Genomic DNA, 25306 nt, shown 5'->3' on the forward strand with positions numbered 1-25306 from the left:
GAGTTGTAATTTAAGAGAATACACGAGCTTTAGATACCCCTAAGACATCCTTCAGGGTGTCCATCAAGGTTCCAGGTGCAGTAATACGTAAGATCTACTTGTAGGGTTAACAGAACCATAGTTTAGATACGTCTCAACTTGGTAGTATACTATTTTCGCAGTAATTTATTCATCGCGACTCGAAGCCTAACAACTTGGAACCTCCTAGACTACCCGTGCAGACTAGGAGCGTCTATAAAGGGTATAAAACAAAGATACTTGCTTAACTCAACGCGGGGAAAACAGCTTGCATCCTTAAGAGAATCCCTCCATCGCAAACTCGTGGACGTCTATAGACTGGCGTTCGACATAATCCATCAAGACATATCAAATCTTCTTGCAATTCGCAATACCCGAGCTTTACATATTACCCCCCCGCCCCCCAATAGAACCTAGAAGTTAGGTCCTTAAACCAACTCAGGCTCTGCCATCCTCCCTAGATCCACCACCTCCCCGCTCCCGCGCCTGCTGCAGCCTGCGCTCCGAAAGTATCACCTCCGTAACGACCTTATGCCGCAAGAGAATCACATCCGTCGAGGGAGCCCCCGCCCTCTTATCCAGATCATCTCGGAACGCCACCCACGCATCCCTCATCGCTTCCAGATTCTCACCACCCTGCAGCTTCTCCCGAGCCTTAAGCTCCCGGTACCGAATGCGGACTGGGATGGCGCTGAAATCGACTTCTGTGGGGTCGTTGACGATACGCCCTTCGAGCCGCACCTTCATGTTGTTGATCCATGTTGGCGTCTTGCGAGCTTTGTCGGTTGATAGGCCGCCTGACATCTCGTATTGGTGGTTTCCCGACCGAGTACCGGAGTTAAGACATGGTAGTAGAGCTGAGGTCTTCGAAGCCTTGCTGTGAGGACTAGTCTCCTTCAAATCCCTTATGAAAGAGGGCTCTCTACCGCCTTCGAGCCGGCCTACAATCCACCTCATGCGCGGGACCTCCCTTCTCAGCTCCCCAAGACGACCTTCCAGCCACGGGCGGGCCTTGTCCCAGCACATTTGATATTCCAACTCGGCAGCTAACTTCCCAGGATAAACGTACTTCTTCAGCGTCGCACTCCACACCAGAGGCTCACCAGTCCCACGACCAGCATGAAACGCCGCGAGCTCGACGCATCTCCAGATCTGCCAGCGAGCGCTTAGGAGCACGGCGGTAGTCCGGCGAATGCAGCGTATCGCGTTCTCCGCGTCTTCCTCCGGCAGGAAGTAAAGCTGGTTAGGCCCCGCAAGTTGGAACTTAAGGTCCAAGAGCTCCTGGTCGAAGTCCCGCGCTGTATCGAAGAATCCCCGGAGAGTGGGATTCTGACGGACGCTTTGGAAGTGCAGCGCACGCTTGCCGAAGTTGTCTGAGATGTTTGAGAATGCGTCTCTGAGGGCCAAGAGTTTTTTGCGGCGACGTTCTTCGTCGAAGATGGTCGTCTCGAGGTCGCGAGTTCTAATTGTGCTGGCGACGTGCTCGTGCTCTTCCTCCCCTCTCGATGAGAAAGGAGGGACGCTGCTTGACCGGCAGTGGCAGTAACAGCGGCGTTGGTTGTTTTGTAGGGTAGCCATTTTTCTGTTCTGTATTTCTGTAATTAGAGTAGAAGTTTAGGAATAAAAGAGCGGTTGCCGGGTCAAGGTACATTATGTATTTCCTCCTTGCTCGAAACTTCGAAGTCATGACTGGGCTGGAACTGACAAATACCTTCCGTACAGGTCATCGAATTTACCATGCGTGATACTTATCGGATTCTATTTTCCAATTCCTATGACCAACCTTAAGAAAGTCAATGTTTAACTCATTCGTCACTGTCGACAGGGCCGTCCGATTTCGAGTCATCCCCGTTAACAAACTTCGTTGGCAACTCGCCCAACCTTAGCAAACACTCTCTACATGAGATGAAAAGTCATACAGCCATATAGAAGGAACCCGAAAGAGTAGTCCTTGTTGTGAGTTGTCTGCTAACAACCACAGGGGCAAACTAGTCACTGTGCTCACTAGACTCATTGGCATTCAGGACGCCGAGCTACGTAGCCACACCATTATATTCTACTCGTCTTAATTCATATATCTCGTAATTGACTGCTATGCTGGGTATAATGGTTCGTGCCCCTTTATGCTCCTCTGTATCCTGTCCACCCAGAGTACCTACCGATATACATATTGACCCAACACCCTGAATCGTGATATCCGAATTTCTTAATCCAGTACCGATGAGCCAGGGTCTTAACACTACAACATTTCGCTAAAGACATCATCCAATTCGGCCTCCCCATAGTCCGTTTCCTGCGACGCAGTTACTGCCGGCTGTTCTTGTTTATGGCTCTCCGTGCGTTCAAGTAACTCTAACATTTTCTCATACGAGCTACGTGACTGATTTTGTCGCGGACGTACTTCCTTCGGCTCATCGATCTTTTGATTTTGGAAGCTTCCTACCGAGCTTGATAGCTGATTGATAGACCGGGGCCGCGACTGGTCCTTAATCTGGTCACATGGCCGAGTGGATGAGCTTTTAGTTCTCGATTCTGAGCCAGACACGCCGGATGTGATACTGCCTTTGTTTCCATCTTCTATCGCACATACCGGCATCGAGCTATTTGATTTTTCATCCTCTGACCTTTGGAGACGCTTTAGTTCCTGCTGTATATTCCGCTTGGTTGAAGCACTCTCCCACGCGATGGTCTTTAGCCTCTCATTAGTGTATATGCGGTGTACTTCTCGATCGCTCGAAGTAAAGAATGGCTTGGGCGAGGCCCGCGGGGGTGCCATATTCTTCTCCGCCTGTAGCGTACTAAGTGATTTCTTTTGATGGCCCCGAGAGGTAGCCTCATATATCTTATCCGTAGGCTTTTCAAAGTCGGCTGTATTTCTTAAGCTGCGACTCTGTGAATGATTACTCTTTGAGGATGTATTCGGTGTTGTGGTTTCCTTGGACACCGGCTTCGGACTTTTGAGACATTCGGCGGGTTTTCCAAGTAAGTGAGCATGAATTGATCGGCTCCTGTCGCGAGCTGGGCTAATTCGAGAATCTGGCATCGACCCTCTAGCCTGCTTTTGAGCCGGTGGATGCAATGAAGTCGGTAAGTCAATATTGCTATTCCAAGCCGGTTTCTCGACGTATAAGTTATAGCTATTGTAACCATTCCGACGTTCGAGTCCTATTGGGGATGTTTTCCCGGGTTCGAGGTCTTCTAGATCTTGTGACGAGAGGAAGAAATCCTGTGTTGAGAAATATGGCATGTCGAATGATTCCGAGTTTCCCGAGGAGTGAATATTTGCAGTGGGAAGCAAGTGACTCTCATTTGCTTGTATGGACGAAAAACGGTTCTGGATGGGCCCAATTTTTGTTTTTTCGTCTCTCATAACAGAACCAAAGCGATTGGGACTCGGCACAGCTGGGATCAACTTACTAGGTAGCTTCCTACTCGTAGGAGACTTGCTTGTAAATGCGGCTTTAGATTTCGGCTCAGTACCACTCCCTCCAATGCCAAATTTCGATTCTCCAAATATTTCCCTTACTTCTTGTGAAGGGCTTGGGAAAAGGTCATCAAGGTGCCCGAGCATGAACAACTGAGTGCTTGTTGGTGGTCGCTCCTCCTGCGTTCCCTGAAGTATGTGATGCCGTTGACTGAGTTTAGGGTTAGGGTTAGTGGCGGAACGAAAGCCAGATATGTGAGTCTGTTTCGGTAAGAAAGAGGGTGTCTTCGAACCCATAGCTGATACATGGCCACGCGATCTGGATCTTGATGGAATCGGAGGGGGTCCCATTGGAGTTTTGGGGTTCCGAAAGGACTTTGGTGATGAGATTGACGGTGTTCCCTTTGGTATATTTACTGATGGATCTAGAGCGGGACTCGGCGCGCGGTCTAATGGCTTCGCTTGATCATGGCATAGCTCCTGAGGCGTGTTGGTAATTCTTGAATTGACCTCGCTCGCACCCAGAGTTTGGAGTGGTAGCCGGTCAGACGGCGGTGATACACTCTTCTGTGCATTTTGTGCTGGCAGCAACTCTTCGACTGTGATTGGCGAACGGCAAAAATCCAGCGATTTTGATGAAGGTGGACTATTGGGAATTATCTGTTCTCCTGGTAGGAGGGAATCTTCGTCCGGATCCATGTCGTCTCTGGGCGGATTGCTTACAGCATCCACTGGATCATTAAATAATTCATCGGGAAGTACCGTCGTAGAAAGACCATCCACATCAGGAGTTAGATGTTCTACCATTTGGTCATCTTCAATTGGACCTTTGACTGTGTTGCTAGCTGCTTGAGGAGTACCTCGGGTGTCTAGGTCCCGGAGTGACGATGCCGAACAATTCAAACCCCCTGCAAAGCTCGGACTGTGTTCCGGATCTAGAGGCACTGTCTTTTGCTTTTTCGGCGGCGGTTCGGGTTCATCTTCACCTGATAGGGTAGCGCTATCGCTCTCATCGCTCTTATGCCGATCAGTAATAGGCGAGTTTATTAAAGTTTGGCTCTCTGGCTTCTTCTTTTTATCACCACGGACAAACCAGGCAATTGTAGCTTGCGACGGATGAACATCGACTAGAGGTAATCCTTTCTTCTTCTTTTCAGCACGTTCTTTTTCTTCCTTCTCCTTTTTCTTGTCCCTTGCAGCCCTTGCGCGGGCCTGGTTCTTCTCCTTCTCGAATTCTCGTCGTATACGGTCTTGCTCGAAGAGTTCCTGGCGTCGCTGCTCGGCTTTGGATAGTTTAGGCCCCTTGTTCGTTTTCTGATATGCTTTCTTAGCCTGCTTTGAGGTCATAGGCCGTTTGCTGGGGCGGGTTTCGGAAGCATCCAGGCCGCCATTGATAGCGCACGGCGGGTTTGGTATGATGGAAAAGGTGTTCTGACCAGGAGCCATCATTTCTCACTTCAGATATTGAAGCCAGTTAGTTGCATCTATCCGTAACCCACGGGATCGCTTCTGAACACCATCGTATCAACAATGGCTAACAGAACTGATCAAGGTGTCACAGCGAAAGTGTTAAAAAAATATCAATTGGTGAAGTCTAACATTGAATTGTTTTTTTCACCTTTAGGTTAGAACTTACGTCGCGTCGCGACAGCAACTGATTTGATAGTCATGTCCCACTTTACGCGTGTTTGGTATTCCTATGCACACTACGAGGCATATGACAGTGTACTAAGTGGGGCTTGTCTAAGAGAAAATACAGTTTATCATAAGATTAACACTGTATAATACGTATTAGTTCACATAGGTACGACAGTTGTGAGGTAATTATGGTGGACCATTAGTGCAACTGTGCCAAAATCAAGAAAATTGGTTGCACTATGTCTAATAAGGTAATATAATAAGCAACGCTAAGTGCACAGTACGCTATATACAAAATAATAATATCCGGGCTACCTTCTTTACTTATATACACAACATACAACACATTCAAATAACTTTACGAAAACAACAATCTAGACGTTACAATTGGTATCATTCTATAGCTGTAATTGATGCGAAAATAATGGACCAAGTTGCATTTAAATCGGCCTCTTGGCTATTATGTTGTAGTAGAATCAAATAGCGCTTGTCTGGAGAGGCAAGCACGTGATACCCTTTAAAAGCACCTCGATAAAGTCATTCCAAACAGACTCCAGATACTCTAATAGCAATATAATACTTAATACACATCGCATAAACATGCAATTTGGTCCATTATTTTCGCATCAATTACAGCTATAGAATTATACCAATTGTAACGTCTAGATTGTTGTTTTCGTAAAGTTATTTGAATGTGTTGTATGTTGTGTATATAAGTAACAAAAGTAGCCCGGATATCAATGCTCAATTTTATTGGCTGATCTTTTAAATTTGTGGAGAAAATGGCTGTATAGTAATTACATAGTTTTTTTAATATCTTTACCAATATTAGGTTAAATTATATATAATTTGGATTAAAATTTTCGTTATTTTATAATTAAATATTAAGATTTTTTAAAAAAGTTTTAAATAAATATTGGTTAGGTTATTATAGTATAAGGTTAAAAAAAGGTATGTATTACTTTATACATATAGCGCAAATAGTTGAGCCTATACTGTACATCTAATGTTACTATTACCTTATTAGACATAGTGCAACCAATTTTCTTGATTTTGGCACAGTTGCACTAATGGTCCACCATAGTAATCACCAATGAAATAAAAACATTGAACATAGGGAAATAGCAACTCAACGACAATTCAAATAAAGAAACTTACATAATATTTCTATATACATGAATTGCAGGTACCTTATAGCTCATAAGCATACATTGAAGTGTTTAATTCAATTCCATTATAAATACATCCCTGAGCCAACGGATTCGTATCTTAAGTACCCGTTTAGCTAATATTAGGTACACTATAGGCCAGCTCTAATCTCGTTAGCTTAGATGCATCATTCGACACTTATGTATCCTTACTTTTCTTACCCTTACACATTAGTTATTAATTATTCTCAACTTCTGATCCCATAGCCGTAGATAGGGGCTATCAGCCTCCGTCTCATTATCATTCTGAATCGGCAAGTAGCACGACAGATAAGTAACGGGTATTTCATATACTATCATCATCATCGTCTATCTAGCTACTCCTACATATCGTAGCCGGGGTATAAGAGACATATTAGAAAACGGCTATCAGCAATAACCAGCTGGGCAACCGGCGGTGGTGCCGAGAATGTCGCCCGAGACGCCACCGATCTGGAGAGCAGCACCGATAACACCTCCGAGACCCTCTCCGGCAATAAAACCAGCCGCAATTGCATATGCGTAGAGGTCGAAGCTCTTAATATTCCATCTCTTCCAAATCCACGCCACAGTGGCACCAAACATGGCCGCCGTTGTAAACACGGGATTAGGGAGGACAAACGACAACGCTACAGCACCCCAGTTCGGGAGGTATTGTCGGTACTTTTCACGTTCTCCTACCAGGTAGAAGTGTCTAAATATGACTTGGCCTACGCAGAAGACCGCCATGACGATGGAGAAGATCCCCGACGTTAGAGGGATGCTGACATCTGGGTCTGTGACAGCCTGTGCAACGGCAGCCCATGCGGACACCGAAGGGACGGCGAAGGCACAGTGCTCAGCTGAGGCGTCGAGTATGCAGCTACATTTTCAGATATTAGTGGTGATTCTATGGTGAGATTTTTAAAGATACCGAGATATATAAATTAAAAAATACTTACGGATATGCTGTAGTGAAGAGCACAAACATTCCTGGAGCTAAGAAGATGGAAACGATAGACCCGAGGCCTTGGGCGTACCACTGTTTGATTGGGGATGTTCCCAGCAAGAAACCAGTACGGAAGTCAGAAGTCAGTGAAAATGCGACATCAGCAGCTCCGGAAGCCAGGCCGCCAGCGACTAAGTTGACTCGCTGCGCATCTTTGACCGTGAAGCCGTTGTTTTTTGTAGCAGCACCAAAAACGAGCTGACTGGCTTTCGATGCGGCCGTCAGTGGGGTGTTATCTGTTACAGCGCCAATTTGAACGGCAAGCTTGAAATATCTTATGTTAGCTTCTTAGTTCTACGTTGGGAGATTCTACCTTATCCCTCAGGGAAACCAAAATAATGGGGTCGTTCGACTTACTGCTAGTCGTTAGCAACTATAGATGAAAAACGACAAAGACCATTAGGGGTAATACATACCGAAGGAGAACATGACACCTAAGACGCAAGCCAAGACGGTTAGACCTGGATGCATTCCCCATTGCAGGGCGAAGATAACCATGGCCGCGGCGATAGTGACGACGAGACCGGTCGACCATATCCATAATGGCACTTGTTCATGTGGTGGCGCCGGATCCTCGATGATGTTTTCGCTAGCTTTCACCTCCCTCTCGGCGCGTGTGGCAAGGTAGGTAGAGTGCTTGCCGTGCTTGGCCAAGACGGCGTTGATGTTGACACAGATCTTCTGCCAGACCACCTTGCCGGCATACCCGATCACCTTATATTGGACGAATAGTTCTGCTATTGACGTTGCGACCATGATGAGCACTCCGGGCCAAAGGAGCCAGTAGCGTGGAGACGGGGTTTCGTGGCCAAGATTATTGAGAGAGGCGAACGAGTACCAATCAGCCCATCGCGGATCGTCCTCAACCTGACGCTTGCCGATACATTCGCCATAATGAACGAGGAGAGGCCCGATAATCGCCCAGGCGAGTACAGCACCGCCAAACATAGAGAGGGCAGAGTTCATGCCGATAAGGATGCCGCTACCGATGAACGCCGGAGTCCACTCGAACCACCAACCCCAACTCTCGATATTCATAGCCCAGCTAGTATACTAATATATCAAAAACATTCTCGTCAGCTTCCTAATCTTACCCTTCCAAATGTTTCAACCTTCCTCCTTGACCGAAGGAAGGTTATGGGAATTTTGACTTACACCACTCCAGATGTGGATCCAGGTAAAAACATGCCAATCATACAAGATGCCAACAGCATAATACGATGCCACCCGTTGGACAAGGGCAGCCGTGAAAGATAAGCTGAGAGCTCTGAGTTTGCTAAGAGCCTCCGCGGCACCCGTGGCACCGGCGTGCATCGACCTGATGGTGAGAGCTACTGCAGTAGCAGTGGGAAAGAGCAGCTTCAATTCCCGGCCAACTTGGATGATGAAGAACTTCCGGAGAGGGGCGACGAAGAACAGGCCAAAGAACGAGCAGACAAGAGTGATTGTAATGATTGCGCCAAATTGGTCCTTAGGAACGCCCACCTGCGCGTGGAGTTGGTACATGGCCGGTATACCTGCAACGAAGATACCTGTGATTCCACCAGCACCCTGGGCTGCAGCCTGGACGATACTGTTCTCTTGAGGGCCGAAAGAACCGCCAATAATAGGAATGGTAGTCTTCGAAGCAAGCTTGATGATACCGTATCCGAAGATCGCTCCAAACATAGAGGCCGCGAAGGTAAACCCAGTTTTCAACCCTATCATATAATTAGCGAATCGCATTCACTCTAACAAACCTGCAATTTAAGAAGCTCACCCAGATATAAGTTGGAGGCATTAACAAGACTGCCCAAGAGAATACCGACTATAACGGCGCGGGCCGTTAGGGGATCATGTTCGTCGACAATGCTGCCTTCCATCTTTAGGGGCACGTAAAGGTCGAGATCCTCTTCGATAGCCTGGACGTCTACATCGATGATGTTGACTTTCTCGTCACCCTCTTTTCCTACAACCGGCGTCTTCTCCATGTTTTCGGTGACCTCCGACGGGCGGGCTTCAGTCGAAGCCATAGTCGCTGATGTCTAATCAGAGACGAAAGCTACCTAGGTATATGAACTGATGGGTTGGGTATCTTGGGGGGAACTCGAGACAGGACGTATTCCACGCAGAAGGAACGACATGCGTCTCTAATATACATGTATCTACCTACTACATGTAACAACGCCCGCTTCCGATAAAGTTCAAGGTCCCCACGTTACATAGCGACCACCGCGTAACACCCCTCATGGCGTTGTGTCCCAAGCCCCAGGTTCCAGTTTAGTGGTCTCTACCTTAGGTAGGCTAGGTAGGCCGACAGTTTCCACTAACAGAGATAAGATATTAAGCATGTGTACTGGCCCCGGTGAATCCTAGATTAGGTAGGCGGGCAAAGCAGAGTAAGGTATCTATCTATACGATCCACTAAAACGAGTCTCATCGAGACAATAGTTCCAACGGATCTTGTCCAGCTAGGACACCACAGACGCTGAGGGTCTAAAGCTATATCGGGAAGGTGAGGGTAGCAACCGGTTCGATTCGACGACTGGCTACTCCCCATGATGCCATTGATGTAGTACAGACGTCTCGGGACATGAGCCAACTGCAATCAGCCATACCCTTACTTCATGGGATCTCTCGTCTCAACCCGACCCTACAACAGATAAGTAGAGATGGATAATTCATCTATGTCAAAACTACCTACGTTGAAACTACCGAGCTAAACTCGTGAAACCACAACCTAATCTACCTATATCGTATCTTTCTTCGCCACGTACAACACCTCGAACTTAAATCCAGTTCATCGAAGGGTCGTATCCCCGCCCCCTTCCCGCGACCCTCTTACCGGATTGTATCGGTATGTCGTCCCGGGAGAATTGGCTGATTAGAGCTGGCGAATAGAAATAAGTATCCTGGGATTGGGGCGCCATGGTTTCGACATGGGTTGCGTGGATTCGGAGCCAAGATAAGGGACGCGGAGGTGTGGCGTCGACCGAAGCATGAGCTTGCTTTGACCTTGTCCGTTATCCTTGCCTGCTAGATACGCGACAGCAACTCCCGATATTAGTAAGGAAGCGGCATAGATGCTCAACGGTCAAACCATACTCGAGTAGGTATTATTCGTAGAGGTACTAGTCGAGAAGGATTTGAGCGAGACAACCTAGTAACACAAGCGTACAAGCTGAACTGTATAGATTTTTGTGCTAGCAACCCCCCTACCACCTGCTGAAAATTCGCCTCCAGCACGATCTTGTTACATCGCGTTATCGAGCAGTTCTTCTAGAACGGTTACTGGAAGATGAAGCTAACCAAGGCAATGAATGAATTGCCTATTCAAGAATTCTTGGTATGCAAGGGAGGGGGTTTGAGCAGATATGCTTGGCCGCCGGTTCAATTAACAGACAAGCAGATCAGCGGTAATAAATTAATACCCAGTCCCGGACAAGAAGGTATTCGTCGACTGATAGCACCATTTATTACTACCTAGGTCAATTCACCTTCTCATTCTCCAATTACTTCCTCGGCGCAAATTCAAAGCATGCACATGGGGAGCTAAATACGATTCTTATATACGCTCTATATGTAGGTAGGTATTAACCAACTTCCCCAATCACAGCGTCAAACTAACAAACAGCCCGCTGGTCATGCGACAAACAACATTACGATATTCCGGCAATAAGTTAATTACGAACCGACCTATCACCGCCGATTGGTAGGATATCCTACCAGGGTACCTACTTGGCGGCACCCAGCGGCGGGAAGCGTACGGCCGCCCTTCTTTGATCCGTCTTGGCGCGGCACGAGGGCTGGGCAACAACATCCTCTGCACATACCACACATGATTTCACTTTTTCGAGATTGCTTTTATCAATAAAAGGGCGCGCCCTACTGATACCTAGCTCGTTCCCGCGCCCCAATTACTTCTTCCGAATCTAGTTGGTACTCCGAAGCCATAGATAACAAGCTTCCACATCCGCGCCGTCGGAATCCACGCCAAAGTTGGGTTATACCAACCGCCTAGATTGTCTAGATTTTTCACCTATATTCTTAGTCTGAGTGTTATCCTTGAGGTAGACTTGCCCAAGAGCTGTTTAATGTATCCCCAGCACGAAGGGAAAGTCTGTGCCTCCCGTGCCACAGGGGAAACTGGAATCCTGCTCCAGTTACATTCCTCAGACCCTTGCTGCAGTGCAGGCCCCACCGATTGCTACAGGGTAAACCGGTGGGTATCGATGTCTTGGCATTGATATTCATTCCTGGGGGCCCTCTTGCGACCCCCAGTTATCAGGTTGATATAGGTATATTATACAGGTGTTATCCCTTACTTGTTAGAGGTTTTGGGCGTCAAGTTGTGTTTCCCCTTCTCCAGCTATTACAGAAATGCTCTTTAATACCAGAGTATTTTCTAGCCGGTAAAGGGGAAAAGTACCCAGGTATATTCTCATTTTATATGGAATCATCTTGGTCGTATTCGAAGGAGCCATCTACAAAAAGCCACAAGCCCCAAACGAAGTATTCCGGTCCAGTTGTATCGCCAATCTATCCAATGCGCTGGTTTGCTTCGCTGTGCATTATAATACAATAAAAAGCTATGATCTGAGGAGCTGTCTATAAGACCCAAGGATTGCCAATACGCATATGGGTATATTGGAAATGCCAATCCTCTGCTAAATTTTCGGTTTACTTGAGCCTGTGGCCCTGTGCCTTAGATTCCTATCGTTCGCAAGTAGCTCTAAATTCCCAACCAACTACCATGGTCCCAACTCAGATCAATTGAGAAGTGGGTGGTAGGAAATTATAATAAGGTGTTCGATACGTACATTGTCACCGTCTATAGTAGATATATCTCATGTGTATACAAAGTCCCGTTAGGCTATAGATAAGAATTCACTTAAAAGGGGTACCACGAGAATTTCATAACCTCAGACCTGTGTGACTTAAAGCGACAAATCTTGGAATCCGCCCCTTTTCGTACTTGGAAAATTCGGCCCTAAGCTGTGAGACACCATTAAGACGACGTACTTTCAGCCCTATTTACATCAATCGCGATGAAGACTTCCAGAGATCATCACACCGCTAGCAACCGTCTCGGTACTCCTTCGGTCCCATAGCTAGTAGGGTGGCGTTGTCTTGTACGACTTAGCTGAAACTTGACCTGGAAGAGAGCGTCCCTACCACGCAAACTCAGAAGCGGGATGACCTTGTTACCCCGAGCGAGAAGAACAAAACATAAGTAATAATTATCTCCAACGTGTATGTTGGGTGGAAAAAGTAAAGATTATGGCCGACTAATAATTCATCAACCACCTAATATTTAACTGTCCGAAGATGTAAATGTAGAATGTTAGCAGTTTGCTGTGCCTTGCATTCTACGAGGTGGTTAGTCTAATATAAAACTCTACTGATATCGTGTAAAATTACATATATGGTCTAGATTGCCTGGTAGAAAGTCACCTAGCTAGCTCCTGTTATATCTAGTCGCTTTGCTAAAGGCAAATGCCGAACGAAAGACAGCCTACACTACCTTCTATGTCTTTCTATCACGATTTTACATATATAGGTAAAGACTAGGCAACGAGTAATTTAGAATAAGCGCCACGCGAGGCTTATGGGATCCCCCTTTTTCATTATCCGAGCTGATACCCTACCCTACCCTAGTGTTCTATTTTATACCGCGCAAAGATTGCATAGCAAAACCCCATAGTTACTTAGGTACCTAGATATTACCAGAACTTAGATTCCAGATATCTCTGACGAGTAGGTTCGTCGCGACCAACTCCTATACCGAATAGTGTCCCTTAAAGCAGAGCAGATTGCTGACGGCATGATATTACCTCTGAAATCTTGCCTGTGCAACATCTTCGTAACCCTAAGCTAAGTCCGCCGCAGATGTATAGGCTACCGAAGATACGTTTTAATCCTTCCCTTGATACCAAGGCATCACAGATTCCAGTCCGCGAGGAAGTGATAATAAGAGGGTTTCTTCCTCTTTCGTTCTTACATCTATTAAAGACGATTTGGTATTCGCCAAGCAAGCATCTATTTTTCAATCTACGTCCATAGATATTATTTCGCGTGAATACCGTAGACAACAGGTATAGGTCTGAAGACACTAAACTCCTGGCCTGTGGCTACCAGGGTACCAGGAATCTGAGGATGCCAGTGGAGCTCCTTAGCATGCTCGGAGATATGTTCGAAGAGGAGCTGGGGCGGCATGTCTTTAACACCCGCCGTATCCTTACTCTCCTCGTCGTCCAGCTCGACAGACAGATCCCACAGGGTAACCTTATGGTCACCTGCGGCGACGGCCACCATACTATCGTCCGTAGGGTGCCACTCGACGCTGGTGATCTGCTCCTTGTGGTAGTTGAAGCTGGCGATGGGGCTCGGCTTCAGCGCGCCGCCCTTCCACTGCCGAAGATCCCACACGCCCCAAACACCGTCATCGGCGCCCGTCGCGAGGAGGTGGGTTGTTAGGCGTGACCACGACATCACGTTTACATCTACCGAGCTGACCTGTACTGTGATGGCGGGTTTCCGGCTCTTGCTGCGAACATCCCATACGCGCACTGTGCCGTCGCTGGATGCGGATGCGAACACGGATGCTTCTTGCGGGCTCCACTGGATCTCCTCTACGCTGCTGGTGTGCCCCTGGAACGCGCGTGTGTCCGTGACCCAACCCCCGCCGTCTGTGCGCGTCGTGACGTATATCAGGCCGTCGTTATCACCGGTAAGTAGCTTACCACCAGGCACCATAGGCGACCAATCGAGCGCATAACCCTCCGTCTTATGGGCTCGGATTGTAGAAAGGGGCTTGTTCTGTTGAGGCGTGATGACGGTGCCGGGGTTGTCGAAAGACGCTAGATGAGGGGTAACGTCGTGTATGAAGATGCTGTTAGACTCGGTCATAGTCGCAGTGAGAGTAGTGGGTGGTTTCGAAGGGTCTTGGGAGGGAATCTGGTGGCTGCGGATGCGGTTTGTAGTCGAGGTTAGTGGAATTGACTTGGACTCGAGAATAGGATCTGAGTCTTCATCATCGGAGTCTTCGTCATCTTCCGACTCGGAGTCCTGGCCGTCCTTCTGCATGCGACTCAGGCCGCTAAATTTCATGATCATAAGCTGGTTCTCCTTCTCGCGCCCGCTTTCGGCTTGGGTGCCGGCGACGGTGTACATGGTGGCAGGGTAGGCCTTTTCCCGGTTATCGCCAAGACCATCGCGGACGATGTCAAAGGAGAGGCAGGGCCAGGGGGTACTGAGGTTGTGAAGCATTTCGTAGGTGCCCAGGTCTGGAGCGAGATGTTGGCCGGCCTCAAGCTTATTACGCCCAACGATGAAAGTACTATCATCGACATCCATGGCACCAGCTGCATTCTCTTCTGCCTCGCGCTCTGCGTCAGGCCTACCGTCAACACCAGCCTCAAAAATCTCGTCCTCGCTCTCAAACTCATCCTCGAATTCATCGGCAAATTCGCCCATTTCCTTATCGTCTAAATCCATAGGCTCGGGACGGACTCCTCCTTTCAGAGGAGCATGCTCGTCTCCAACTTCCGCCGTACGTTTAGACATGATGTCTAATAATTCGTAAACTGCGAATTATTTATTTATTGGGTCTTTCAGACAGAAAATCGAAGGGTTGCTGGTTTAAGACGTAGCTCAGAAGTGGTCAATCGCGATTGTCTCGCGACATGCATGAATGGAATAAAAATTGTATATTTTTTTTTTCTATGCCCCTCGGCAACCCCGCGATCTGTGGCTGTTGTTCAGGGATTTAGCAAGAGTGGGGCCCATGAGCTGCTTATCGATAGACTATGCACAATACATAGGTACATAATGTACTTCCATGTTCTGTCTGCATCATGTACCTCCCATGCAAACCCCGCCAAATGCCCAATTCTCTAAGATGCACGCCTTTTACCAATGTATTGGCCAGCCTCATATTTAATCAAATAGCCTCGTACAACAATTAGCCAGCCAGCAAGCTTTGGCTATTTACCTAAGCAGTCATGGCGAACCATACTATAGTCGTTTTTCCATACCAGTCTATCCCTATGATGGATCCTCATGGTGTGATAAGTCTGTCACCTTATATTCGACGGTTGTATAATACAGGTGAAGGAACCGAACGACCAGCAGCCATTCCCTTTCTTCCAGCCCTCATCATGTCTAACGACGAAACGGTATGTACATTTTTCTGTATACGGCGCTCTCGGAAATGCCGTCAAAATGGCGGCCACAAAGATATCTTCTAGGAGGTTCGCATCAACCAATACATTTTTATCTTCGGCAGGATAATCATTGGAATCGTGAGGGTGTACTAATATTGATACACACTACCTGAGTACTTCACATATGTACAAAGTCCCAGGAGTGGCTAAACAAACTGCTTTCCGAATTATCCTGATTTCACGGAGGCCAGTAATACCTAATCCTCCGGGTCCCATTGGTCTGTAACAGCACCATGACTAGCATCACCAACCAGTCTGGCGTACTTTGCCAAGACACCCCTTCTAGCTCTTGGAGGAGGAGCCTTCCACGTCTTTTTCCTCTCCTTCAGTTCTTCTTCGCTCACATTGGCTATATCAATCCGATTCTTGATAGCATCGATGACAATCGTGTCTCCATCTTTAACTAATGCGATAGGGCCGCCTCTCGCTGCTTCCGGGGTGACGTGGCCGACTATGAAGCCGTGGCTGGCACCACTATATCTACCATCTGTAACGAGGGCGATGTTCTTTAGCCCCGCCCCCATAATAGCTGCCGACGCCTTTAGCTGCTCAGGCATGCCGGGGCCTCCGCGGGGTCCTTCGTAACGGACAATGAGGACCAAGTTCTCATCTCGCGGGATCTCGCCGCGCGATAGGGCATCGTCGAGCTCGTGTTCCTTATTAAACACTCGAGCCTTACCCGTAAAACTCAAACCCTCCTTACCAGTAATCTTGGCAACGGCGCCTTCCGGGGCGAAGTTCCCTCGCAAAATCCGGAGGTGGCCCGTCTCTTTGATAGGATCCGAAAGTGGGCGAATGATTTTCTGGTCGGGCGGTAGGCTGGGCCAATCGGCGACATTCTCCGCAAGTGTACGGCCCGTCACTGTTGGGATATTGCCGTTAATTAGGCCGGCCGCTATCAGCATCTTCAAGACAGACGGAGTGCCGCCAATCTTGTACAAGTCTTCCATCAAATACTTTCCGCTCGGGGCTAGATCCGCCAGGAATGGGGTCTTGTTGCTGACCCTATCGACGTCGTCCAGAGTCAGCGGTACTTCAGCTGTGTTTGCCATAGCTAAGAAGTGCAAAACCCCATTAGTAGAGCCGCCAAGTATCATAGTAATGACCAGCGCATTTTCAAACGATTCTCTCGTCAACAAATCACGAGGACGAATATCCTTCTCCATAGTTACTTTAATGACCTCAGCGGCGCGTTCGCATTCACGGGCCTTCTCTGGAGATAAAGCGGGATAAGATGACGACCCGGGAAGGGTAAGACCCATAGCTTCTATAGCCGTTGCCATCGTGTTGGCAGTGTACATTCCACCGCAGGCGCCCGCGCCGGGGCAAGCATGACGTTCAATATCTGACAACACGTCGCTCGGAGTTCGACCTGCGGCGCCAGGGTTCGTCTTGGCTTGGAGTCGACCATATGCAAATGCTCCTGAAGCCTCGTAACAAGTGCTAACATTCACGTCGCGCTCTAGCAGGTCCGAATAACCCTTTCGAATTGTCCCGCCGTACTAGAAATTGTAAGTTGGTGTCACGTCTGGTTAAATTGATTGCGAATCCAGCCGTGATTTCACCGCCACGGGGCTTCAACAACAATTATCAACTTACAATCATGATGAAAGGCCGGTTGTGGCGTGCTGCTGCCATGACAACACCCGGCATGTTCTTATCACAGCCGGGAATTGAGATATTGGCATCGTGGTGTTGCGCGCAGGTAACGGTTTCTATACTGTCTGCAATGAGATCACGAGTTTGAAGCGAAAATCTCATGCCTATATGGTATTTAGCGATAAGGTCGAAGCGAAAAGGGGTAGCACAACCCAACCTTCACCTCCCATGGTAATAGCGTCTGATACTCCTACGGCATTGTACTGCCATCCCAGCATCTTCTGCTTTTCTACCGCTCTCTTCACGATCTTTCCGAAATCGAGGACTATCTTGGTTAAGTTTCCTCGCATTTAAAGAAATTCGCGGTTTAGATGCCCACTCACGATGTGTGCTACGATCGGCAATTATTAGCTATGGGGACAAGTCATGAGTGCGTAGCTATTATAACCCGTCAAAGGCCAATGCCACTTACTTGCACTGCGAATTAGAAGTTAGTGGTTGTAGGCAAGCGGTAAAGCTAGGTTCCTAGATAACATACAGGATTTCCCTCCCACCAGACAGTCGCGATTCCAACGTGAGGAGCATTCTTCATCATCTCTTCGTTCGGCACCCCGGCGCCGTATAACATAGCCTACGTCGATGTGTGAGAGCAAGCTTTTCTAGATATAGGATGGCCACGCACTTGAGCACCAGGGTAGTCATGTTCCCTTGTGATCGCATGAGACCACCGATTCAAAGGGCCGCCTGCCGGGAGGCACTTGAACTGAATATACTGCGGATCGGCTTTCGGATCCTGGAGGTTGGGACTGATGCCCGTCTCAGCTGCCGATGCGTCGCTCATGTTGAATTTACCTAAACCTGGTATCTACTATATATATGACAGTTGTCTTAGTTTTTCCTTCACGAAAAGTCCCTACGACTTATACAGAAATTATATTTAAGAACCTTGGTATTGGCTCTGCGGGGTAAAGAAATTGCCGGGGAACTTTGGATCTTATGACGATTTAGACATTCGGAGGTTTGACGTAACGAAGGTTTGGAAACGGGCAAAGGCCCGGGTCCCGGAGCAGAGATGCTTCGGTTACCAGGAGCTGCATTCGTACATATGAAGCTTAGCAATTTGAAATCCTCGAGAGACGACTGGTTCATAGGCGAGCTGTACCAGGCCCGTAACGATACCCACATGACCCACGACCCAAAAACCAACTTTTCTAGGATATACCTGTTGCATTTAGTTTGATACTTTCTTGGGGTATTGATCGAGCCGCTCCAAACCTCGCGCGTTGTCGGCACCGAGTATAGGAGGGGAAAGCGGAGTCGTATGCAGGTAACACGGGAGACTAGGAAAAGAATGGTATTAAACCAGAAGTGAACCATCAAACTGTCGAATTAGGGCGAACTAGACTCTTGAGACTATTCTTGTGGAGATGATTTAGAGAAATACATGTATGCGGGGCTATATGAATCTCGCATGGCAAAGTTCCGAGTCTTACTTATACTACAACGTTGGCATGACGGAGTAAGAGGTAGTCGAGATATATTGCGAATAGTATAAGTAGCGAGGTCATCAATGTTCGCCCGAATATAGCATGGTTACCTGATAATATCCCATATTCGAACATATAATTCTAATAGTCCGGCATACACTTATTAACTAACAACCACAGAGTGCAAAGGTCTACTTATACGCCTCCTTTTCCTGCGAGGCGTCCCACTCTTCAAAGCCACCGGGAAACTTATCGACGAGCTCGCGCATACCGGATATCAACCTATGATAAAAATTAGCTCATTTCATACGGCACATTCTTAGCTAAATGGGCTTGTTTACATATGTCGGTAACTAGGATCGTCCTTGTATAGAATGGAGTCGAGGATATTAACTCGACTACCACGATCAATGTTATTAGTATCTCTATTAGACGTAGTTAAATCCTAGGAAAATATGGATGGCAAAGGGAGGCGGGAGAAGTCTCACACTGCATATAAGGCGTTCCGGTCGTCGCAGTCCTCTTCCGGCTGCGACTTGGGCATATACTTGTGGTATTCCGCCCGGTAGGCCTCGCCGATCTTGTTCCACGGCTGGCGCCAGACGCCCAGTTCATCTGCTCTCATTTCGCCTGTAAGCCTACCGCTCTAACACCACAGTCGGCGGACCTTGATAGAAGCTTAGACAACTCTTACATTCGTTGTGGGCGTAGAAGGACGCCGCGTCGAAGATGACGGGCAAGCCGGTTTCCGCATCCGTCTCGGCGTTGCCGTGCCATAGGTCGCCGTGGATAAGACACGGCTGGATGGAGCGGCCGCCTGTTTCTAGGGGGCGGAGGAGGCGCGGGACTACCTTGTCGAAGAAAGGCGCTATCATCGCTTTTATCTCCTCGTTTGGTCCCTACACATGTGTCTTGCGAGTAAGTAAACGGGAGCTAGTTGAGAATCCTGCGAGGACATATGCTGCGTGTCTCGGTAGACGCGGCGAGTAGCCCATAACCAGGTAATGAACTGACGTACCTGCGCCTCTTGCTCCAGCCCAAACAGCACCTTCGTCGTCCTCGCGAAGTACTCCTCCCACGACCCAGACCAGCCATGGTCGACGCGCACATTCCCATGGAAAGTCGGAACGTCCGACCCAAATTTACCACCACTACCACCACCACTACACCGATGCAGCTCCGCAATCTTCGCGGCGAGTGCTTCGGGGACTGGGACCGTCCCTGTCATACGCCGGAACTCGCACAGCAGGAAATGCACGTCCGGCACGCTGGAAAACGACCCCGAAGCAAGGGGCTCCGGCACCAGGTCCGGCGCGACGCGGCGCATGCGGGACATACATCGGAACTCGCTTTGTGTCATTGCGCGGCCGAGGGCGCCGTAGGAAGTCTGTTTATAGTAAGCAGTCTATTAAGTATACGTTTATATGCATGTGTGTGTGTGTGTGCAGGCTTGCAGCCAGCTTACCTTGAGGAAGTACGCCTTGCGAACGCCATCACGCTCGACGTCCAGACGAGCCGTGCGCGTCCACAGGCTAATGCCGTGGGGAACGATCGAGATCTGGGTCGCGAGAGGAATTTCTTGTGTTTACATGGCTATTAGTACGCATTATCTCTCTAACCTAGGTTACTACCTTGGTACTTGTATGAGGCACTTGACGTGTTCAAGGAAAAGTATAGAGATATAAAAAAAAAAGGGTCCTGACTAGCGATGACTTCAGGATCCACCGTCTGGATAGCCTCTATCGGGACCATCGTTTCGCTAGCATGCTCGTCTGCCATATTCGCGCTTATAGTCATCTTCGTTGTAGTTTTTAATTCGAGGAATGGCATAAAAGTGAGGAGGCGGCGCTAAGTGTTACGTGCAGCTCCCGTAACGAGTTTTACCTTAGATGGCCCTTGATTGCTTGTTCAATGCCGATTCCAGCTCAAGACTCCGGCGGAACGAACAGATATAAATATAGAAATTATATATATTATGTGTAAGTTGAGCAAATCTGTAAGTTTATAGGTAATTCGAGTGAAATGAGATACTATTACGATTGATACAATATTGTATACTTGGGATAGTTGATTGTGTCGGCAATAGAACTAGGTATGCTATCATTCGTAAAAGATAGAATATCATTTGCTTTTCTCCGTGCTCTAGATAGAACATAGGCTGCTCGTTGCGAGCCGGTTGAAAAAAAATTAATGTACAGAACCCCCCGCCCATAATAATCGGGTATTGTATTTGCATCATAAATCGTGCCGGCGGGAAATATTAAAAAGAAATATTCATCCAGTAATACGTGAAACTTAATCATAGCTAGCGGCCGTTCAAGACATCTCGCCATTTCCCCCTTCCCACCTCCTCCACCCCCCCCCCCTTCCCACCTCCTCCACCCCCCAATCGTGCTGACCAGCTCCTCCGCTAGCCAATACAGCAATGTTAAGATATTCATAGCGTCCGCTACAAAAGAGCCCTGCTAAACGCTTTAAGGCACCTTGCATAGCACAGTTCCACCTGCTCAGCTACAAGATCATCCCGGCCGTTCCCACATGCCGCCAAACCCAAGATACAAACGGTGAAAGGGGTTGTTTATTCAACAGTGGTCGCAGTAGCAACCGCCGTATGTTTCAGAATAGAATCGATGTGTAAATTGTGACTGATATGTGCAATTAGGAAATCTAGAGGCATACAAGGGCAAAACAGATGATACGGAAACGGTTGCCCAGCTGGGATGAGCAACAATCTATCCCGATAGTAAGATAGTACCGATGTGAAGTACCATATCGACAAAGGAGTAACGACGCCGTGCTCATCTTCAATATGAATGGTAGCCTAGATCTCTAAGCACCAGCGGTTACACCAACGCTTCGTTCTTCTTCTAATCGCCGAACCATTTCTCTCTCTTTCGGACTTCGTGGATTTGCGTCGATGCCAAGGATAGCGCTGATACGGGTCTTGTCATGCTTTTCGTAGATAATATCGCGGTCATTAGGACTAGTGACCGGGGTAATTGGAGTTTGACTACCCATAGCAAATGCGCTCGCCTTCCACGCTTGTTCTAGGACAATTGGGCTGATTCCCGACCCATATTCAGATGCGATAGCGCTCCAGAATGACGACCGATGTGAGGCATATATCGACTGCAGTCGAGGGATGTCCACGTGAGCCGAAGGCAGCGGAAGAGAACAGTCAAGCCGAAGGACTGGTACCTGGCTAGTTGATGCGGACTGGGAAAACGGGGATGGCGCTAGCGACCGAGACGAATCGGGACCCGAGGCAGGACAGCTACACGAAGCCGAGGGGACTGCATGTGGGAGAGCAATTACCGACGGTTTTGGCAGGATTGCGGGAAGGCGGGGCGAGGTCCCGGCATTCGTTATAATACTAGGGAGTTGCACTGAAGTCGTATAACTAGGCGAGTCGAACTCGTGGACGGTAGCACTCACGGGGGAGGAGTCGTCGCGAGGGCTCTCCTGGATAGGCGATGGGATAGTTGCCGGTAAGATAGGCGAATGCCCCGTGGAGGAACCTGATGACACGGACGTAGTCCGCTTCCGGCGATTGCTTCCATGACTCAGCTGGTGATAATGAAGACGGCAAGCTAGCTCAGTCTTCTTCAAGTGGGCGGCGATGTGCTTATAGGGCATCTTTTGAAGGCGGGTCTGAAGAAGATAGACCTCCTATTTCGTTATACATTAGTTGCTATAACCACGACAACTTGTTTCCCCTTTATGGACCCCATAGTATAGGGCCAAGAGGAATGTAGGTTTAGTTTCTACACACCTCGTCCTCGCTCCAAGCTCTCCCCCCGCCAGTTGACGCTGTTAGTTTCCTATTCTTCGCGACCCCATATTCATGTCGATCAAGAAAATCGCTTGTTGGTGTGTATGGCATAGCGGAAGATGTGGTTAATTGTAGTGGTGGAGACATCATGTATTCGTAATCTACCACAGGTAGATGGTTGCAAGAATAGCGAAGACGGCGCTGCCTCAACGAATTTAAAATGAGTTATGTGTAAAATAGGCAGGCCAAGCTGCTACAAGAATCGAAGTTGCTGAAGATGGTCTCGTTAATAAGACCGTATATCCGGGCTCTTTTTCGTCACGTCAGAGATTAAGCGTATAAGCCGGATACAAAAACGAACCGAATAGAGAGGCGTAGACTAGTCCAAATGTTACCAACGACCAAACTGATTATTCAAAAAAGAGCGTAAGCAGCCAAGCCAGTTGGACGATGAAAGAAAGTGGTCGCTAGCTGCGAAAGAAAAGAAAGGAGGCTCGCAACAACGTTGTCAATGATACAGTGGTTGAACCTATACGGTGGTAAAGAGGGAACAAAAGGGAAGAAGATCAGTCAGAACAAGTGAGACGAAAGGCAGATAATAACGATAATGCATCTTCTACATCTTGATACTCGGCCGACACATTCTAGATTGACTGGGGTTGAGGCTGCCGGGGGTGGGTATTACCACACCACGCCTTTGCGCTTTTTCGATTATAACCCTGTAACAAGAGCTCAAGCTGGAGTGGAGGAGAGGAAAACGGAGGCATGGTCTTGGCTTGATGCGCTGGGCTGAAATCCATGTGCATCGATCCAAAACGGACAACCCTAGCTAGGACAAGCGCTTGAGGTGGATTTTATCCATTCCGTTATCCGAAACCACGAGGGCAAACCTACCAGTAAACCCTACCGGCGAGACGGACAAACCCAAGAAACCGTTGATATAAACCTGAGCCTTAGGTACATCATAGACTCTATGCTCGAGAGTGTAGCCACAAGAAAGATGGCTTTGATAGAACTCTAGCAGAGCTCCATCTAGAAGACGGAGATACAATACTTCGTATCGTCTTCAGAAGCCATGGTTACTACGTAAATGACGCTGGATGTAACATAAACCGGCCGCCGCATGTAGCCGGCGAGCATGAGAAAGACATCCAGATCTAGATGGGATGCACTTTTGTTTTCCTGTTCCGTTCCATCGCACCCATGTCCGTTTCGACGGGAGGTTAGAAAAGAAGAGCGGTCTCTAGCTCAGGTTACAGAGAAGAGGGGCCGCCTCCCACTTGAGTCCCTTATCTCGTACAACTTTGGTTGGTAGTGGAGGTCATATTTGGACTAGTCGGCCAGCTGGTTCTCGATGTTATTATTGTCGGAGAATTAAGTAGCAGAGCATGTTTAGCAACAGTTGATGCTACGATACGAGTGTAAGCTTGACTATCTGGTGTAGCTCGACGCATAAATTATAATAGACCCGACTAATACGTAAGCCGAGGCTATTCGACATAGAGATATAGAGGTACTGTTGTGGTATCGGCGGTAGGGCTTCGTATGGTTTCGAGGTGGTAGAGAGAAAGGGTCTGTGTCGGGAATTTGGTTTTACATCTGTTGGGTTTTTGTATGGACGTTGCTTCACTGTGTTACAGGGACGCGCTTATTCAATTTACAGGGGTTGCCATTGGTTAAACGAACCCCATAAGAAACCCCACATACGACATAGCGTGTCTTTAACCCCTTGACTAGCATGGAACCTTGGAACCTTGGAACCTTAAAACAAACCCCTTCTTTTTCCCTTTTCGTTCAGCCGCCCGCGGCTCTGCTACATCAAGTACAAGTACTTTACTCTCTTACTTTATTTCTGCTTGATATATCCAATAATCAAGTATCTTTACTTATCTGGAAACTGCCGAACTCCAGCGACCTAAACATTACACCATAATCTATACCCCGTATAATCTCCCCTCGTTTTGTTCCGTGCTTCCATCTCGTTTCTTGTTCGATGAGCCTAGCTCAAGCTGACGATGAGGTTTCTATCACTACGACAGAAATCTTGAGTCGCTAGGTACTTGGAATCAATAGCATGAATTTCCCTTGACAACTATCAAATCCCATCGATCTCTCGATTGCATGATGAAGAAGATAAGTTATTGTTTTGCTTCACCTCGTATGATAACACGAACCTTGCGATACTCTATCCCTCATCCGCCAGTTCCATTAGTAGCTTGATAAAAACCTTGCTAACTTTAAGAAGACCGAAAAAAAGTTTGCAGGACTCCCTTGTTAGTCGTGCTTTTAAGCTGCGCTATTAGCGGAATAACATATACCATACCCTATATCGCCGTTTAAGCCGCCCTTATCTATTTTAGTTAACTGATATTTCTAGTTTATCTATGGAGAAGAACGGCTATATTTCGTATATCTAAATGAGAGCCGTGGCCCGGCAAGCCGGATCCTCAGCGCTTGGTCAGTAAAGCGGCAGAGCGGGAACAATATCCCTGCCGCAGTTCGCCGTAAGCTAGGTAACCTTGGTTGAAACTTGCTAAGAGGTGAACCTAGAACGAACGATCCTTGTTAGCTCCGGAACATCGCGAATCTAGCGTGTTGACCAATTATCTAATTCCAACCAAAACACCATCATGCTGACATACAGGTATTGTTATCGATCTTTGACTCTCTTTTTCCCCAAACGATATTTATCATATTTATGAAATTAACTCTCGAACGATTTAACTGATATCCCAAAACATAAAAGATATAGAAGGAAGCACCCGAAAACCGGCCCGACAATTCGCAACTCCAGCCTCTATAAGTGAGAACGGGTATAAGACAAATGTAAAACTAGCCACGGATAAGCATCAGAATTCCACCAGAATGGCACGCTACTTCAATCCCGGCTTAGAATGATTTAAACCTTGACTCCTACGACCCTCTTATCCTCAAAACGCGGGCGGGATATTCCGTAGTTGTGTCCTCAACACCCCAAAAGTCCGCGTTG

At 47.8% G+C, this 25306-nt stretch overlaps 7 protein-coding genes across 7 annotated transcripts; all 7 read right to left on the reverse strand.

The window, feature by feature from the left end:
• Positions 1 to 130: 130 nt before the first annotated feature.
• On the reverse strand, positions 131 to 1802 carry F4817DRAFT_347004 (uncharacterized protein). The gene is made up of 2 exons (XM_049304486.1): positions 1741 to 1802; positions 131 to 1663 (listed from the first exon to the last, which is right to left on the reverse strand). Exon 2 carries the CDS (start codon positions 1594 to 1596, stop codon positions 457 to 459), a length of 1140 nt encoding a protein of 379 aa, XP_049156038.1. The 5' UTR covers positions 1597 to 1663; positions 1741 to 1802; the 3' UTR covers positions 131 to 456.
• Positions 1803 to 2052: 250 nt separating this feature from the next.
• Positions 2053 to 5181, reverse strand: F4817DRAFT_347005 (uncharacterized protein). The gene has a single exon (XM_049304487.1). It carries the CDS (start codon positions 4889 to 4891, stop codon positions 2258 to 2260), a length of 2634 nt encoding a protein of 877 aa, XP_049156039.1. The 5' UTR covers positions 4892 to 5181; the 3' UTR covers positions 2053 to 2257.
• Positions 5182 to 6291: 1110 nt separating this feature from the next.
• F4817DRAFT_367717 (oligopeptide transporter) lies at positions 6292 to 9267 on the reverse strand (the record flags this gene model as incomplete). The annotated part of the gene is made up of 6 exons (XM_049307164.1): positions 6292 to 7129; positions 7209 to 7519; positions 7569 to 7611; positions 7668 to 8308; positions 8411 to 8955; positions 9015 to 9267. 6 exons carry the CDS (start codon positions 9265 to 9267, stop codon positions 6658 to 6660), a joined length of 2265 nt encoding a protein of 754 aa, XP_049156040.1. The 3' UTR covers positions 6292 to 6657.
• A 3401-nt stretch (positions 9268 to 12668) lies between these two features.
• On the reverse strand, positions 12669 to 15018 carry F4817DRAFT_347013 (WD40 repeat-like protein). Its single transcript, XM_049304488.1, has one exon. It carries the CDS (start codon positions 14798 to 14800, stop codon positions 13301 to 13303), a length of 1500 nt encoding a protein of 499 aa, XP_049156041.1. The 5' UTR covers positions 14801 to 15018; the 3' UTR covers positions 12669 to 13300.
• A 63-nt stretch (positions 15019 to 15081) lies between these two features.
• F4817DRAFT_347015 (dihydroxy-acid dehydratase) lies at positions 15082 to 18569 on the reverse strand. Its single transcript, XM_049304489.1, has 5 exons — positions 17741 to 18569; positions 17597 to 17689; positions 17276 to 17387; positions 17059 to 17222; positions 15082 to 16961 (listed from the first exon to the last, which is right to left on the reverse strand). The coding sequence occupies exons 1-5, from the start codon at positions 17897 to 17899 to the stop codon at positions 15657 to 15659; spliced, it is 1833 nt and encodes a 610-aa protein (XP_049156042.1). The 5' UTR covers positions 17900 to 18569; the 3' UTR covers positions 15082 to 15656.
• Positions 18570 to 18736: 167 nt separating this feature from the next.
• Positions 18737 to 20324, reverse strand: F4817DRAFT_318927 (Fructosamine kinase-domain-containing protein; the record flags this gene model as incomplete). Its single annotated transcript, XM_049300992.1, has 7 exons — positions 18737 to 18827; positions 18887 to 18970; positions 19034 to 19175; positions 19240 to 19444; positions 19564 to 19932; positions 20011 to 20123; positions 20249 to 20324. 7 exons carry the CDS (start codon positions 20322 to 20324, stop codon positions 18737 to 18739), a joined length of 1080 nt encoding a protein of 359 aa, XP_049156043.1.
• A 599-nt stretch (positions 20325 to 20923) lies between these two features.
• Positions 20924 to 22628, reverse strand: F4817DRAFT_347022 (uncharacterized protein). The gene has a single exon (XM_049304490.1). It carries the CDS (start codon positions 22179 to 22181, stop codon positions 21375 to 21377), a length of 807 nt encoding a protein of 268 aa, XP_049156044.1. The 5' UTR covers positions 22182 to 22628; the 3' UTR covers positions 20924 to 21374.
• Positions 22629 to 25306: the final 2678 nt, after the last annotated feature.

Source organism: Daldinia loculata, assembly GCF_022478755.1.
Source record: "Daldinia loculata strain CBS 113971 unplaced genomic scaffold F4817scaffold_52, whole genome shotgun sequence".
NCBI classification, from domain to species: domain Eukaryota; kingdom Fungi; phylum Ascomycota; class Sordariomycetes; order Xylariales; family Hypoxylaceae; genus Daldinia; species Daldinia loculata.